The sequence below is a fragment of the Verticillium dahliae genome, genomic scaffold (assembly GCF_000150675.1).
Source record: "Verticillium dahliae VdLs.17 supercont1.13 genomic scaffold, whole genome shotgun sequence".
Classification (NCBI taxonomy): Eukaryota; Fungi; Ascomycota; class Sordariomycetes; order Glomerellales; family Plectosphaerellaceae; genus Verticillium; species Verticillium dahliae.
This window is the reverse complement of record NW_009276944.1, coordinates 924,873-940,371: the sequence shown is the minus strand read 5'-3', so window position 1 is coordinate 940,371 and position 15,499 is coordinate 924,873. Positions and strand designations below refer to the sequence as shown.

Here is a 15,499-nt window from a genome sequence, read left to right as displayed (position 1 = left end):
AGACTGTCGCTACGTACAAGCTCGCTAATTACAGGGGTAATCCGATCGTCTCTAGCGCGTCTCCTGCCCACTCGTCCGATCTAGGAAACGTCATGACGCACAAGACATCGAGAGTCCGATCTCGAATCGCGCCAGCTGGGTCGCCCAGCAGCGCGGCGCGCCTCGCGCATGCGTGCTTCAACACTTTTCTCACTTGGTGTGTGTGCCATACATCCCTCTCTGGGTTTCAATCCAAGGTCAGAAGACTATGAGAACGACGAGGCACTGCGCTGCCTTCTGCACCCGACCCTTCTCACCTGCTTCTTGTCTACCACCGCGGTCAAACGTACCAACACTATTGAACAGCAGTCCACTGCGCCCACCGACATCAGCTCGTCTGTGGCGTGAACATTGTCGCCAGATCAAACGCTGGACACCTGGTCCAGCTACTCACTTCGTGGCCATGCCTCTCAAACGCGGCGCAAAGCGCCAGCTGTCCACCTCAGCCGCCACCTCTGATGCGCAGCCGGCGTCAAAGAAAGCAAAAGATCCCTTGCGCGAGCCGCATCCCTTCTACAAGGATGCGGAAGAACATGGCATCGTTCTTCGGAAGTACTACCCTCACGAGATGAGCAATGATCGGGCCCGCGCCTATAACGACAACGAACTTCCCAGGCCCATCGAAGAACTCACCTCCGCGCTGGCCGATACATCCACGGCTCGTAAGGGCGTCAAGGTGGGGGCTGCCGTTGTGCACTGGTTCAAGATGGATCTGAGACTATCAGATAACACGTCGCTCCGCTTGGCGAGCGAGAGGGCCAAGGACGCCGGTGTGCCTCTGATCGCCATGTACATCATCAGTCCTCAGGATTTCGAGGCCCATCTAACGGCTCCTATTCGTGTCGACTTTACGCTACGAACATTGGAAGTCTTGAAACACGACCTCGCTAAACTGGACATTCCGCTTCACATTGAGACTGTGGACAAGAGGAGACAAATTCCTGATCGCATTGTCGAACTGATGGGAGAATGGGGAGCGACACACCTCTTCGCCAACATGGAGTACGAAGTCGATGAGCTACGGAGAGAGGCCAAGTTGGTGCGCACATTCGCCGACAAGGGCATGTCGTTCGAAGCCGTACATGATACCTGTGTTGTGCCCCCAGGCCAATTGCAGACTGGCACAGGAAAGCAGTACGCCGTGTATACGCCATGGTACCGATCTTGGATGCGCCACGTCCACGAAAACCCAGATCGGTTGGAACTATTTGACCATCCGAACAAGAACCCTAGCAGCGCAAAGGAGAGGTTTGGCAACCTGTTTGCGTCGGAAATCCCGGAGGAGATACCGAACAAGACCCTCAGCGCCGAGGAGAAGAAGCGCTTCCGAGGACTTTTCCCAGCCGGAGAACACGCAGCTCGCGAACGGCTGAACAAGTTTTGTGACAGCAGCATCAGCTCATACGCGGATCGGCGCAACATTCCAGGCGACAACGGTACCTCTTCACTCTCGATGCATCTTGCCAGCGGGACCATCAGCTCGCGGACTTGCGTCAGGACAGCAAGGGACCGCAACAAGACGAAGAAACTCGATGGTGGAAACGGCGGCATTCAAACATGGATCAGCGAGGTAGCCTGGCGGGACTTCTATAAGCATGTTCTGGTTCACTGGCCATATGTCTGGTAAGAGAGACGATACTCCGTCCCTGACAGAGGATGCCTGTCAACTAACCTGCAAGTAGCATGAACAAGCCTTTCAAACCCGAATACGCCAATATTGAATGGTCTTATGAAAAGGATGATTTCAAGGCTTGGTGTGAGGGAAAGACAGGTTTCCCGATTGTTGACGCCGCCATGCGTCAGATGATCCATGTGGGTTGGATGCATAACCGCTGCCGCATGATTGTCGCATCCTTTCTCTGTAAGGATCTTCTGATCGACTGGCGCATGGGTGAGCGGTTCTTCATGGAGCACCTCGTGGATGGTGATTTCGCATCCAACAACGGCGGCTGGGGCTTTAGCGCCAGTGTCGGTGTCGACCCGCAGCCGTACTTTCGCATCTTTAACCCTTTGCTACAGAGCGAAAAGTTCGATCCCGATGGCGAGTACATTCGCAAATGGGTCCCAGAGCTAGCAGGTGTCAAGGGCAAGGCGATACACGATCCATATGGACGCGGCGCAGGGCCGCAAGTGAAGAAAAAGGGCTATCCTGAGCCTATTGTTGCGCACAAAGATGTTCGCGAACGAGCTTTGACAGAGTACAAACGGGGTTTGGGCCGGGAGGATCTGTAGATGTTGGAGACAACAGAGTCGATTCGTGGGCTCTTTGTATCGTCTAATCCTCAATATCCATTTTGGTGCCAATGGCTACCAAGCCTCGATTATTATTCGATCCTGCATAGGCTAATAACATAGAGCACTTGTCAGGGGGCACCTGCGGAGCCACGGAACAGGGGGCTAGTTGAGGGGCTTGGAACTACGAGAGGACGTATGCAAGGGCTGCGGAGGGCCAGATTTCAGATGCATTCCTACCCCCTCCCTAACAATTGACTGCGGATATCATTTGCGGAAGGCCTCTTCACTCTGCTCATCGACACGCCGTGACAGCACCTGTCTCACTTCTTTGCTGACCCGTTGGCGGCCCCGAATCTCCTAGTCTTCTTCCTCACCTTGAGAGTTCTAGCCTGCTCAAGTTTCTCGCCACGTCTATGTCGTTCATTTGGTTAACAAAATTGCCATGGGAACATGAAGAGACTAAGTATTGTCGTACCTCATTCGCCTGTGGGCGGCCATGAGCTCGGAGATGTTCTTTTTCTCGCAATCAACGCCGGAATCGCTAAGGGACCGTCTGAGATCATCAAGTATGGTCTGCATCACTGGCTGTTCATGACCTTCGTCCGGAGTCAATGCAATGGAGCCTGGCGAGGAGGGAAGATGCTCTGAGGCTATATCAAGAAGAGGAATCGACGGCATCTCTTTGCAGAAGCGCTGGCCTTCTTCGCCACTGAGGCCACCGAGGATTGGTGGTTGAAGCATTCGTGGTGCCAAGGGGTCAGCGTGACCCGCCTGCAAGGCAGCTGGAGTATATTCGGTCTGCTCGGGGACGCATAGCCCGGAGCCAGAACGTCCCGTAAGCCCGAGCGATCGCCTCTCATGCGGATGAGCTGTGTCCAGGTATGTTTGAAGTAGGTAGGAGGGCGGACGAGTTGAACATCCATCGAGGGAATGGTTGAGTGGGCTACTTGCGTCGTCGCTTACGACCACAGACTCCGGTGACGGAGCATTAGACCTTTTGAACACGGTCATGGAACAGTCGAGGAGTCTTCGACTGCTGAAGACTTATGTTAGCCCAGTTGAGCCAAGGTTGAGAGCTCAAATATCAAACTTGCCCCGGGCCATTGCTTTCTTTACCGGCTGTAGCGGAATGGTAGCTGTAAGTCCATGAGCCCGGGTTCGAGCAAGCCCTTCCTGCTTCTGAGTATGAGGCTGATGAGGTGGCTATCATGTCACTCTCGACAGTAGTCGGCGAGGGGGTCGGCTCAAGCACCTCAGGTTCGTTAGACTTCGTGGCGGACATCGTAGGAATAGCTTGCGCCTTGACTGTCATCAACAGGGAAGTGCTAGAGAGACCACGAGAGAACAAGACAATGGGAGGGGGGGGTTTTGTATCCATGGGGCCCCATGCTAACCCCCTGATCAAGACTCTCCATTGTCGACGCATGCTTCCCACCTGCCCACCCACGACGGCGGGCTGGTAAGGCATCCTCCCCACACACACGACCCAAAGGGGCGGAATGAGCCTTCCAGGTCAACGGAGCAGGGGCGGGATAAGCTCGTTTCTTTTGTCAAAAGCCTCCTTTTGACGAGGAGCCCGAAGACAACGAATGCAGGTTATATGACGCGACACAGGTGAGGCAGGGTTCCCGACGGAGTGGAACCAATAAGCTGAGGGGCCAAGCGGTTCAGCCCGCAGCTTGGGGGCCCGGGGATGAGCAGCCCGGTCTCCCAGGTTGTATTCTGCATCTTAGCGCGGGCGCCTTCCGCGGCGTGTCACCGGGCTGGGATGATGTGGATGCCAGCGACCCAACGGTCTGGGTAACGGCTTTTGGTCGGCTGAGTGGAGAGAGAGAAAGGGGCGGAAGAGAGTGACAGGAAGAGAGCTTCTGGCGTAGGTGCAGAACACACTGTTCCCGGTGTGGGCCACTCAAGCCAGGCCGCAATTCCTCTGACGTCCCGTGTCGTTGCTTTTGTTCTCCTTCTTTGACAATGCAGAGGCTATCAGCAACGGCTTTCGAGGTCTGTCTCGAGAAGCCTACGGAACACTCGTAATGTGACAAAGTTGTGGAAGTTGTGACACGAAAATCTGACAGACCTCAGCCATCCATGTATACCGCCGGACTACTGCAAGCTGCCGCATCTTTCTCTGGCCTGATTGATGGCTGCCAGCGTGGATCACCAGCATGCCAAGATGCACGACGCTCAACGTTCCGACAATTGTCGGGTGCGTTGATATAATCCCCAAGCCAGGACTAGTGACTTCACAATCACACCACCCCGACGTTCTCCTCGCGCCGGAACTTTCTGAGCTGGCTTGTCGAGGACCACTGATCCGGCCCAGACCTGACGGCTTGGGCCTGGCATGCTGGCGCATGAGTACCTAGCCTTGCGCGTGAAGCCTTCCTTGCAGCAGCACAGCCCCCCGTGCCTTGTCACTGAGAATGAGTTGCCGAAGAAAGAGTGACGTATCGAGGCATGGGAAAATATATTAAGCCGTGAACCGTCGAACGCAGCGTGTGTTAAGAATACCTTAGACAATGGTGAGCCGGCAGGCAGAGGAAAAGTGTGCCCTCGTGCAGCAAGCTGAAATGAAACGCCGCCCGACTCCGCGAAGAGAGTGTCTGTGTGTGTTTTGAGGCGGGGCACGAGGGGGTCCCTCGGTGAAGATAAGGCTGAGCTTCGTTATCCTCGGTGTAGCCACAGCTGCCGTCGGTAGCTTAGCGTCCGCATGACAAAGCCTTTTCTTTGCCTTCCCCTCTTGATTACGCCGCCTCCCCTTTGTCTCCCTTGACGAGTGGCCCCATGCTCCCAATCAGGCGCTTCTTCAACAGTATCCCACCAATGCTGATTTCCAAGCAACACTTCATTTGTCGCAACACCAGTTCAGCGAGGATGAACGTTTCGCTGTCGCGTCTCAATTGACCTGAAACTCGCAATCCGGTCCTCAGTGCGGCCTGCTGCACACCGCCAAGATGCTCAAAAAGTTTGCGACGAACATCTCTCAGGCGTCTCATACCATGACTTCGAGAGCACGTAGCTCGCAAGGCTGCTGGACGTGCCGTCTGCGTCGCAAAAAATGTGACGAGACACGCCCTATCTGTCAAGGCTGCAGTTCTCTTGAGATCACATGCCACTTTGAAGACGCCAAGCCCGGATGGATGGATGGCGGACCTCGACAAAAGGAGGCTGCCGACCAGCTCAAACGTGAGGTCAAGATCCAGGCCAACCAGAGGCGAGAACGCAAATACCTACAGAGTTTCGAGCTCGCGAAATCGGCCCCCGATGATGATGAAGAGGCCTCGGACAGCGAGCACATCTCTGTCCCATCTTCGATCAACGGCTCATCACAGCATGGCACAAATACCAGCCCAGCAACATCACATGACACGCCGCCCGATCTTTCGGCTTTCCAACTTGATGCTGTAAAGTCGTCCATTGCAGAGATCGCCCCTGCGCCGGAGGCCATGGACCAGAGTGAACCGTCCTTTCAAGATTCGTGGAAAGCCCCGATGCCCAGGACGGCGTCCACTGTTATGAGAGAGGAAGAGGGCGACCTCAACTTTATCATGATCTATCTGGACCACGTCTTCCCCTTTTTATTCCCATTTTACCGCCCATCCTTGCCTGAAGGCGGTCGTGGCTGGGTCCTCTCTCTTCTCAAGTCCAATAAGGCCGTATATCACACTGCTCTCAGCCTTGGCTCCTACTACTTTTCCCTGGTGCTCGACAACAGTGGAAGCGGTCACGGTGCGTGCCAGCTCTCCAACCGGCGGCTACTCCAAGCTCAGCAGGAACTCTCGCTCCAGGAGCTGCAGACTGAAATGGCTGCCATAAATGCAAGGGGTGTTTCGGAGTACCCTCGCGAGAGTGTCCGCGTTCTCAACAGCATCATCCAGCTCCTGGTTTTCGACATAGCTGTCTACAACTCCACCAACTGGCTGATGCACGTCGATGCCGCCATCTCGCTCTTCAAGCAGATCATCCCCCTGCCACACCAGTGGGACGAGCGCATATTACAGATGGGGTTCGCTGGAACGCCTTCGCCGCCTGAAGGAGGCTTCTTCATGCCCTGGACTACTGAGCAGGCAGCCTTGAGAACCTTCGGCGCATATCTATTCCTGACCGATGTGCTCACGGCGACGAGTACTGAGAGGCGCCCGCTCTTACAGGATTATCACAGCTCGGCCCTCGACTTGGGTTATGCGCGCGACGAAGACAAATGGAACCGAACGCAAATCCAGTTTGAGCAGCTATTCGGTTGTCAGACCTGGGTTATCCATCTCGTTGGCGAGATTGCGTCCCTTGATACCTGGAAGAAAGAAAACAAACGGGCCGGTTCTCTCTCCGTGACACAGCTGGTGAATCGGGCCGTCATCATTGAACACGCTCTTCGCTCCGGTATTGCCTGCCTCGACGGGCAGTGCAGTCGAGTGGCAAGCCCCGGTGTGGGCGAGTTTGGCGATTTGCCTCATCCGAAGCACCACAAGCCGAGCTGTCGCGTTTATACTGACTTCTCGTGGAGCCAAAAGGTTGACACTCTGCCATTGCACACCATGGTCCCCATCCATACCAAGGTTTGGGCATATGCCGCTCTCACCTATCTTTCTGTTGTTGTGTCCGGATGGCAGCCCTCTTGCCCCGAGACGGCAAGCAGCATAGCTTCTGCCATTGAGCTCATGACGCAGCTTCAGTCCCCGGTGTGTGTTCGCACTGTCATGTGGCCCTTCTGCGTCGTTGGCTGTCTCACCGAGCCTTGTCACCAGCAGCTGCTGCGGGACATGGTCACTAGCATGGGCCCACTCGGAGCTCTTGGGTCACTGCGGACCGCCTTGGCCGTTATGGAAGACGTCTGGGCGCGCCGGGATTCGCTCGGTCAAGACTGGGACATTGCTGCCTGTCTCCAGAGCCTTGGGCATCCCGTCTTGATGATCTGAGCACATGACGACCGATGCTCTGTGAAGCAAGACGATTTTCAAGGTTGTTTTTTGAAGCCTAGCTGACGGTGTATTCTCTTTTTTTTTATCGTTTTCCAGCAATCACGTCTTGTGCGAAGAACGCAAAGCAACCTGCCAACCCATTTTGAAGTCCAGTCTATCGCTCTTACCATTATTATTTGCAACAAAGACCCCTGATTACAGTCTGAGAAACAAGAAAGGAAACGAAATCAGACCACAAACACACGGATCAGTCTCTTTTGCTCGGAGCTGCAGCAAGACCCTTATTCGCCAACATGGTCTGTCTCTTCTGCGCCTCCAGCAACCCAAGATCCCACCATCCATCAATTAGCTCCTTGATCGTACGCGTCCGTCGCTGGGACTTGGACCTCTTCCACAGCCCGCCGCCTACCGGCTGATCAGTAGGCTCTGGCGGCATTGGGATCGAAGGCGAAGCTAGGGGCCCGGGCGAATTCGGCATCGGCGGCATCGTCGCCACGGGGACCGCCCGGTCGTCTTCACCAAAACCATGCATGCCGTCATCCAGAACCATGACCGACTTCATTCTTAATTTCGCCGTGGCTTTCGGGACCGGCGTTGCCTGCGGTTGCAACGATGGAGGGGCATACCAGGGCACTCGCGTCTGGGCAGCGAAGACCGACGGAGCGGCGGTCCCTGCACGCTCGTCGTCAGACGAGTCGCTAGTATCCCATGTCTTCTCCCGCGATGCCAGCATCGCAGACGTGCCGAGACTCTTTTGCCGCAGTCCCACATGTTTGAGTATGGGACGCGGAGGCGACGGCGGTCGAGGGTACCTACTGTCGTCGTTTGGATCGTCAAATGAAAGAGCCCGTGTCGCCGCCTCTGCCGCCCCGCCACGGCCGCACCTTCAGGCGCTCTCGACGTCCTTGCCGATGGGGCCCTGGTTGAGCTTGGTGCGGCGCCAGAGGCAGATGGTGGTGACGGACGAGAAGGCAAACAGGACACATAGGGCAATGGAGAGGCCCCAGACGGCCTTGATGGCGTAGCACGTCTTCTGCGCGGCGCCGACCCACACGAAATAGTTGACCTTGCCGCTGTCGTCGGTGGCATTGAGGATGTTCTCGCCGACCGAGGCGATGAAGGAGGCAGTGCTGCCCTTGACTGTGGGCAGGTCTTTGCAGGCGAGATACGAAAGGGGCTTGCCGAGGGTCACGGCCACGACGATGACGGCGATGAGCAGCGCGCTGTCAGCCGCGGTGGCGATGAGAAGAGGCAGCATGGAGTCCCAGTAGAGAATGTACGAAATGGCGATGTAGAGGGTTGCAACGCAGGCCTGGTGATCTCGTTAGCTATGGTAGAGACAATTTGACATTGCCTAAAAACAACTCACAACCACGAGGGTACCGATCAGCACCGCCGGAGGCTTTGCATTCGCCGAGACCATCTCACTAATAAAGTCTGCGGTCATGCCGATGATGGCAATGAGCGAAACGAACTGCATGGCGCGCATGGCGGTGAAGGTGTGCCCAAGAGCACCGAGACGAGGCATGCCGGCCATGATGCTGGTAAGCTCTTCGTCGTCTTCTTCCAAGAGGAGAAGCTCCTTCTCGAGAGCTTCGGGGCTGGTAATGAGCGTGAGCTTGGGACGGGGTCTCTCGTAGTGCAGAGCCGTCCGCGATGGGAAGCGAGAAGGCGGAAATGGGATTCGGAGGGCTGCGTTGGTGGCGTGAATCTTGAAGGATGGGAGGTTCTCTCAACGCAGAGGTGAGAGAAGCCGTGGTCGGTGGTTGAAATGAATCTGGCTCGTCAAGAGAGATTCGATATACCAAATTGAAAAACAAAGGAAGATTCTCCTGAATACTGAAGAATTGGTGTACGGAAAGTGATGGAAGATACGTGGAGCGATGGGAAGTGAACCAAGGGAATAAGCCAAATGAAAGACCCAAGGAAAGAGAAAGGAAAGAGAGATAGGAAAAGAGAAAGTGAAAAGTGGTCGTAAATTGCCTGTATGTAGGAGTTGATGTCTACCGAAAGAGAAGGAGAAATATCAGTCGTTTGGGGGCTGATGCCTTATATAAAAGATGTATTTTATGACATGGCCAGACCAGGCCAGACTGTCCAACACTGCCTGGTTCGCGTAGGAGTAGGTTCACCAACAGGCAAGGGTGGAAAGGCTCATACCAGCCCATCTGTAGACCATGCAGCCAAATACAGCAACAAACATCACTCCCTTCTCTGATTCACCATCAGCCCCCTTGGCCATACCAGCCCGCATCCACACCTCAACTCTCGAAATTGCCATACCCCAGCAACAGCCTACCAATTCAGTCCCACTGGCGTCGTTCGAATCGACCACAAGCCCACCACGAACTGCTCTGCACAAACTGAGGCAGACTAGCCCATTGTGCGAGCCGCCCATCCATGGTTCCCCGGGACCAATCAGCGCACAAAACCGGCATGTCCGCCCGTGGTGGATTCTTCCGACCTTTTGAAACGCGGCGGTTAGCAGGACAAGCGAGCCGGCCCCACTCTCCGCTCATATAATTGTATCCCTGGTAGGTACTCAGCATATTCACGACCGAGTTCACGGTCTCGAGGGCCTTGAGGGCCTCGAGAAGGACCGCGTCTGCAAGCCGCCGTCAGTTGTATCGTCGGCGATCGCAGCCGAGATGAGTGTCCCGACATAGCTGATGATTGGATGAATCTGGCGCGCTGTCTTCACGGCACCGTCATGCCAAGTCGCGAAGAGACATAACGTAGGTAGGTAGGGGATCATCGACAGACACTGGTCTCGGGACTCGGCCGTCCATCGCGCAGCCGCAGGCAGCTTTGCGATCGTGATGCTCACGCACCCTTGCTTTCGAGGATTCACGCGTCTTCACGGCTGGGCGAGTTGTAAATGGTCAGACTTTGCATGCGCTTCGGAGGATTTGCTACCAAGACAGGGCCTAGACCAACGTGCTGCTGGTGCTGGCTTGGAGTCGGGGCCCTTCTCCATCTCTATGCACAGCCGCATATTGCGCACAAGGCTGACGAGCGACTGTACGAGAAGTGATGTGAAGCAACCATCAAGATGGGTTACGCCAGACTTTTCTTTGCGCGCCAAAACAAGTGTCTACTTTAGACTGATCACTGTAGATTACCCCCCCCCCCCCTTCTCCTGCTGATCCCACGCGAAACTATCTCTCGACAACGGAGATCAGACGAGTGTACCGCGACTCGTGTTCTCTGCCATCATTGCACGGAGTCTGACCAACATTTGCTCAGCCCAGTAGGTCATCCAGTCCGTTGCTGCTACTGGTGGGCTTGGCCGCCGTCGTAGACCCGCCGGCTTGTGCGCCCCAAATCCCGGCACTACTCTTTTCCTTGGCCAATTGTCCCATGGCCGGTCCCTGTCCGGTGGAGGTGTTCGTTTTCTTGATGCCAGAGCTAGCTTGTGACCACAGAGCTCCAAATGCATCCCCACCAGCTGCAGCGGGCTTGGCAGCTGCTGATTGAGCCGGTTTGATCGCGCCCATGCTTGAACCCATAGACACAGCGCTGCCAGTCTGCTGGGAAGCGGCTGACTGGACCGAGCCAAAGTAGTTAGGCCCGGCGGGTTGGTACCCGCCCATCTTGGGCGCCTGCGTTGCTGGCGAGGCCATCGCGGGAGTAGCGAATGACGAATAGTTGGGTCCGGATGCCGTCGATGGGGCCGGAGATGCCAAGTTGACGATATTGCTGAGATCAGCTTGCTGCTGTGGCTGCAGGGGCTTCGGCGCGGCAAACGTGGCAGTGGATGACGCGGCTGCCGTGACGGGAGCAGCAGAGGGAATGCCAGTCTGGGGAGCCGATACAAAGTCGTCAAACTCGTCATCGTCGTCATTGTTGGCAGCAGCTTGGGCGGATAGGGTGGAAAGCCCGCCAAAGCCAGAGCTCTGAGCTGGCGCAGGCGCAGGCGGCGCAGACGAGGACGAGACCGGCTCGTCAAAGGAGAACAGATCGACTTCAGGCTCCTTCTTTTTCTTTGGAGGCTCTGCTTTTGGCGCAGCAGCAACGGTACGCTCGGTTCTCTTGGCGCGAGGAGCTGGTCGATCGCCTTCGTCATACTCATCGTATGCCTCGAATCTGTCTCCGCCACGGCTGCTCGAGCCGCCAGCACCCGAGCCGCCCTCCCTCCACTCGTCCGATTGGCCGCCGAAACCACCGCCGTCTCCGTAGACACCGCCGGAGTATCCGCCAAAGTTCGCAGCGGATGCGCCGCCCGACTCGCTGCCGAAACCGCCATATCGACCGCCGCCGCTGCTGCCCGAGAAGCCACCACCAGCTCCACCCTCGACGCCCGTGTATTTGTTCTTGGTCGCTCGCGCCTTCTTGCGCTCGGATCTGATACGTTCCACGTCACTCAGAAGCTCGGTAAGCTCCTTGGCGCGGTTGCGGACGTTGACACCCTGGTCCTTGCCGTTCTGATCGATGAAGTGAAATTGGCGCAACATCTTCAATAGCGTGATATGGCCGCGGGCGTCGTCAATGACTCGTTCAGAACCGTGCTTGATGAGAAACTCCAAAAGCTGAAGAGCTTTGTAGATCTGGCGCCACTCCTCAGCGGCCTTTTCAGTGAAGCGACGATAGATCATGGGCATGATTTCGTTCAGCGTCGAGCTAGGGGCAGGTGTGTTAGCTTGAGTCGCCAATGTGAGAATGTTTTGTATCCCGAACACAACCCAGACGTACTAGTTGAAAGTGCCATTGGCAATCTCTTGCATTGTGGTGGATGATGCGCCCCATGGTTCGTTGTTGGTTGCCTCGCGGACCTGGCGGACGTTGCGTTAGGTTCGGGATCATTGGATGAATATGCAGGATGATACGGGCGCCCTTCCAGGCAAGTGGCAACGAACCTTGGCTTCCATTTCGGTGTAATTCATAACAGCTGGTGAGGAGCGCTGTCAGCGACGGCCATAGGGGGTGGTCATACTGTTGGGCTTACCATTTTGAACCTTCCTGACACCGGCCTTGACGTCGTAGAGGGTCATGCCCGCGACGGTGTCCTTGAGGTTGTTCCAATCCATGGTGGGCAATTGTTATTGTGCTCACTTCGACAGTGGCAGTGGTTGATGGAGAAGGGAGGGATGGGAGAGCGGCGCTCCAGCCTATTTGCACTCGCCGTTCACAGTGGTGGATGGTGTTTCAGTGGAGGCTTACTTGTTCAGTCGGAGATAGGTAGGCACAAGGACAGCGTCAGTGTGGCGGGTGGCCATGACGGTCAAGGTACCGCCTGTGCCTGCAGTGGCTAACCTGACACCTTGTCACCGTCGGGCAGCCGCGCTTATTATGGGGCCTTGAAGCCGCTTGCTGGGTGATTGACTAACAGTGGAAAAGGTGTTCATCACGTGACCGATGTGGAAAAGAGGATGCTGAGCCAGGGGAGGAATATGGAAGACAGGCTGCAGCGGAGTGATTGATATGTTTTCTTGATTGTTAGATTACCGTAAGACAAGATGATGCGTGCCGTAGCTGCAAGGCCGAGTACTGATGAATGCTGCTGGTGTTCTTATGGCCTCTCAACCTGACCTACCTACCAGGTAGGTAGGTACCTCTAGATACAAAAGTATAAGATGCCTGAGGACCTGGGTGGTCCGAGTGTCAGGGGCCAAAGTTGATGACAGCTCCAGCCTCAAGATCTCAAGACTTTTCCCCCTTCCCTTGAAGAGCACCATCAATCATCCATCAGATCTGGTCATCACACGTCAGTACTCTGTGTAACACTACTCGTATCATTCTTTTCTTCTCATTAACTGTATTACCCCATTTTAGCAAGGTACGTTTGGCAGGCTTCTTTTGTCCCTTCTGAGCTGCACCTCATGCACCCCGTTCCTCGTCACCTAGCCATTGGCCTCGGGGAACAGAAACCTGTCACTCGGCTCGCTCCGGGTAGGGTCCCTCACCCGGGCGGGAGAGGAGAGATCTTGAACACCTGGCGCATGGCCTGCTTCGCCGAAGCTCTGTTCCTGAGATACAGACGTCACGCACTGCTGTACAGTCCTGGCTCGGTACATCATTGCATGTCCGCAATTGAATCGAGCCTCGCCCTATCGAACAAACCGGTTTATCTTCGAGCTCCCACACTCAATTGTCCGGCAACGTGACGGGTGGGGGAAGCTTGACTGGCGAGGGACCATTGCTGCAGGAAGCTTTCGGGTCTTTTCTCAGGTCGCTTTCGCCGTCGGCCCCCTCTCTGTTTCCCCCGGATTTGAGCCAATCGGACCATCGGCAGCCTTCTTTGCTCTCAATCATGTTTGTACGTAGGTACATGCGCGCCAGAATGGCGGTTGTTGAGCTGGTTTGCTGGCCATAGGCCAAGGGGTCGATGGCCTCTGTCGGTCGACCAACCGAGAACGAGGGCACTGTTGAGCTCAGAACGCGAGAGCTCCAGGCCCCGGCCCCACTGGAAGCGCACTGGAGCTGGCGTAATCAACTTCACCGCCGAGGATGGTGAAGTCATTGGTGGATGCAACTGGCATCAGACCAAAAAGCCAGGAAGCTCGTGCTCTGCCCTTCTCAGCGCTGCGCTGCAGAGCGCAGCACGGCGATTGACTTTGAGCTCTGGGGGTCGTCTTGTTCACAGCGTCGTTCCTGTTGGCTTCTTGGTAGCCAGGGTGGTCAGTCACGTCACTGCAGCAACTCGCTGGAGCAACGCAATCGTGGGGCCAAGCTGGAACCTGGAACCCCTCAGTTCCATGATTCCGTCACTGAGCTGACTTCACGTGACTGGCCACCGGGCCACCAGAAACCCCCTACCCACCCCTCGCCTCGCACCTGCCTCTGCCAACTATTCGTTACTTGGCCCCTTGTGGTGGGGAGCTCATGCGCTAACTGTGAACCCCCCTCCTGCAGCAGCTACCTCTCCGACTCCTCAGGCGAAAAAATGAGACCTGCCGCCGTGCTTCGACCCCTCCTACCCCGCCAACATAACCTCTTCTCCTGCTCTTCCGCACCCTCTCCCTTTTCTCGACCTTCCACCTCCAGCTTTATCAAGCCAATTCGCTCAACCCTTCAATCCAACAAGCTTCCCGTCAGATACTTTTCTGCATCCACCATCATGCCTGGTCCTCAGGTGTAAGTCATTGCTCGCTTTGTATTTTGTTTCGTCGGCGTGCCTGCCTTGCAAGAGATGATTGCAGCCTTGCCAATGGGACCATCCAAGCTAACCTGCGTCACCTACTAGTTACTTCGACATCGAGTGGGAGGGTCCCAAGGTCGACAGCAACGGCCGTGCCTCCGGTGCTGCTGAGCGTAAGCTTCCTCTTTTCCTTCATGGGCCTCAGCCCAAGCGACATCTCCGTAGTTGCGAGATTGCCCCTCCTTTCCTCCATCACTATGACGCTCCCCCCCTCCCCCGAGGTCGGAAGCCCCAAGGTTGCCGATGCTGACTAGTCTATCTCTTGCAGAGCAGAGCGGCCGCATCACCTTCAACCTCTTCTACGACATTGTCCCCAAGACTGCCGAGAACTTCCGTGCTCTCTGCACTGGTGAGAAGGGTTTCGGCTACCAGGGCTCTTCCTTCCACCGCATCATCCCTGAGTTCATGCTCCAGGGTGGTGACTTTACTCGTGGCAACGGCACCGGCGGCAAGTCCATCTACGGCGAGAAGTTCGCCGACGAGAACTTCCAGCTGAAGCACGACAAGCCCGGTCTGCTGTCCATGGCCAACGCCGGCCCCAACACGTAAGTACCCCACCAGAGACTCCCTCTTGCTTCGTGTACACGTTGATCTGATATGACTTCCAGCAATGGCTCCCAGTTCTTCGTCACCACCGTTGTCACCTCGTGGCTCAACGGCCGTCACGTCGTCTTCGGCGAGGTCGCTGACGCTTCCTCCCTGAACATCGTGAAGGCTCTTGAGGCTACTGGCTCCCAGAGCGGTACCGTCAAGTACCCTAAGCGCGCCACCATCGTCAAGTCCGGCCAGCTGTAAAGGGTGTCCCTCGACGAAACATTGTACTCGAATCTTCCCTTTTCTCTCTCAGTGTGAGTGGCAGGAAAGTAGGTAGGCGGGTAGTATGCTGAAGTAGTTGCGGAATGTGCGGTGCCTTGGCAGATGACGTCGATAAGCCAGGCTAGGTAGCTAGGTCAAGACGCAAAAGTTATAGCACTATCACCACCAATCTTTCTCTCGTTGTGTGTTCCTCGTCAATTTAATGCGAGCGTAATAAATGTGTTGTCGTGACATTTTCAATTGGTTCAATCCATGCTCCTGTTGACCCGGCCCTAGTTGCCTATCAAGCCCATAATAATTCTCAGGTTCCCCCCATACACATCCCAAGCATTCATTGATCCCTCCATCTGCA

The 15,499-nt window shown here is 55.8% G+C and overlaps 7 protein-coding genes across 7 annotated transcripts; 3 read left to right on the top strand and 4 right to left on the bottom strand.

Moving 5' to 3' along the window:
* Positions 1–442: 442 nt before the first annotated feature.
* On the top strand, positions 443–2,271 carry VDAG_06267 (deoxyribodipyrimidine photo-lyase; the record flags this gene model as incomplete). The annotated part of the gene is made up of 2 exons (XM_009659281.1): positions 443–1,662; positions 1,722–2,271. 2 exons carry the CDS (start codon positions 443–445, stop codon positions 2,269–2,271), a joined length of 1,770 nt encoding a protein of 589 aa, XP_009657576.1.
* Positions 2,272–2,594: 323 nt separating this feature from the next.
* VDAG_06266 (uncharacterized protein) lies at positions 2,595–3,556 on the bottom strand (the record flags this gene model as incomplete). The annotated part of the gene is made up of 3 exons (XM_009659280.1): positions 2,595–2,685; positions 2,750–3,143; positions 3,391–3,556. The coding sequence occupies 3 exons, from the start codon at positions 3,554–3,556 to the stop codon at positions 2,595–2,597; spliced, it is 651 nt and encodes a 216-aa protein (XP_009657575.1).
* Positions 3,557–5,414: 1,858 nt separating this feature from the next.
* Positions 5,415–7,190, top strand: VDAG_06265 (uncharacterized protein; the record flags this gene model as incomplete). Its single annotated transcript, XM_009659279.1, has 1 exon — positions 5,415–7,190. The coding sequence occupies one exon, from the start codon at positions 5,415–5,417 to the stop codon at positions 7,188–7,190; it is 1,776 nt and encodes a 591-aa protein (XP_009657574.1).
* A 250-nt stretch (positions 7,191–7,440) lies between these two features.
* VDAG_06264 (uncharacterized protein) lies at positions 7,441–7,743 on the bottom strand (the record flags this gene model as incomplete). Its single annotated transcript, XM_009659278.1, has 1 exon — positions 7,441–7,743. One exon carries the CDS (start codon positions 7,741–7,743, stop codon positions 7,441–7,443), a length of 303 nt encoding a protein of 100 aa, XP_009657573.1.
* Positions 7,744–8,079: 336 nt separating this feature from the next.
* On the bottom strand, positions 8,080–8,730 carry VDAG_06263 (uncharacterized protein; the record flags this gene model as incomplete). Its single annotated transcript, XM_009659277.1, has 2 exons — positions 8,080–8,505; positions 8,563–8,730. 2 exons carry the CDS (start codon positions 8,728–8,730, stop codon positions 8,080–8,082), a joined length of 594 nt encoding a protein of 197 aa, XP_009657572.1.
* Positions 8,731–10,435: 1,705 nt separating this feature from the next.
* Positions 10,436–12,220, bottom strand: VDAG_06262 (epsin-3; the record flags this gene model as incomplete). Its single annotated transcript, XM_009659276.1, has 4 exons — positions 10,436–11,813; positions 11,886–11,965; positions 12,050–12,081; positions 12,139–12,220. 4 exons carry the CDS (start codon positions 12,218–12,220, stop codon positions 10,436–10,438), a joined length of 1,572 nt encoding a protein of 523 aa, XP_009657571.1.
* Positions 12,221–14,250: 2,030 nt separating this feature from the next.
* Positions 14,251–15,321, top strand: VDAG_06261 (peptidyl-prolyl cis-trans isomerase; the record flags this gene model as incomplete). Its single annotated transcript, XM_009659275.1, has 4 exons — positions 14,251–14,267; positions 14,377–14,444; positions 14,600–14,876; positions 14,940–15,321. The coding sequence occupies 4 exons, from the start codon at positions 14,251–14,253 to the stop codon at positions 15,124–15,126; spliced, it is 549 nt and encodes a 182-aa protein (XP_009657570.1). The 3' UTR covers positions 15,127–15,321.
* Between the last annotated feature and the right edge of the window lie 178 nt (positions 15,322–15,499).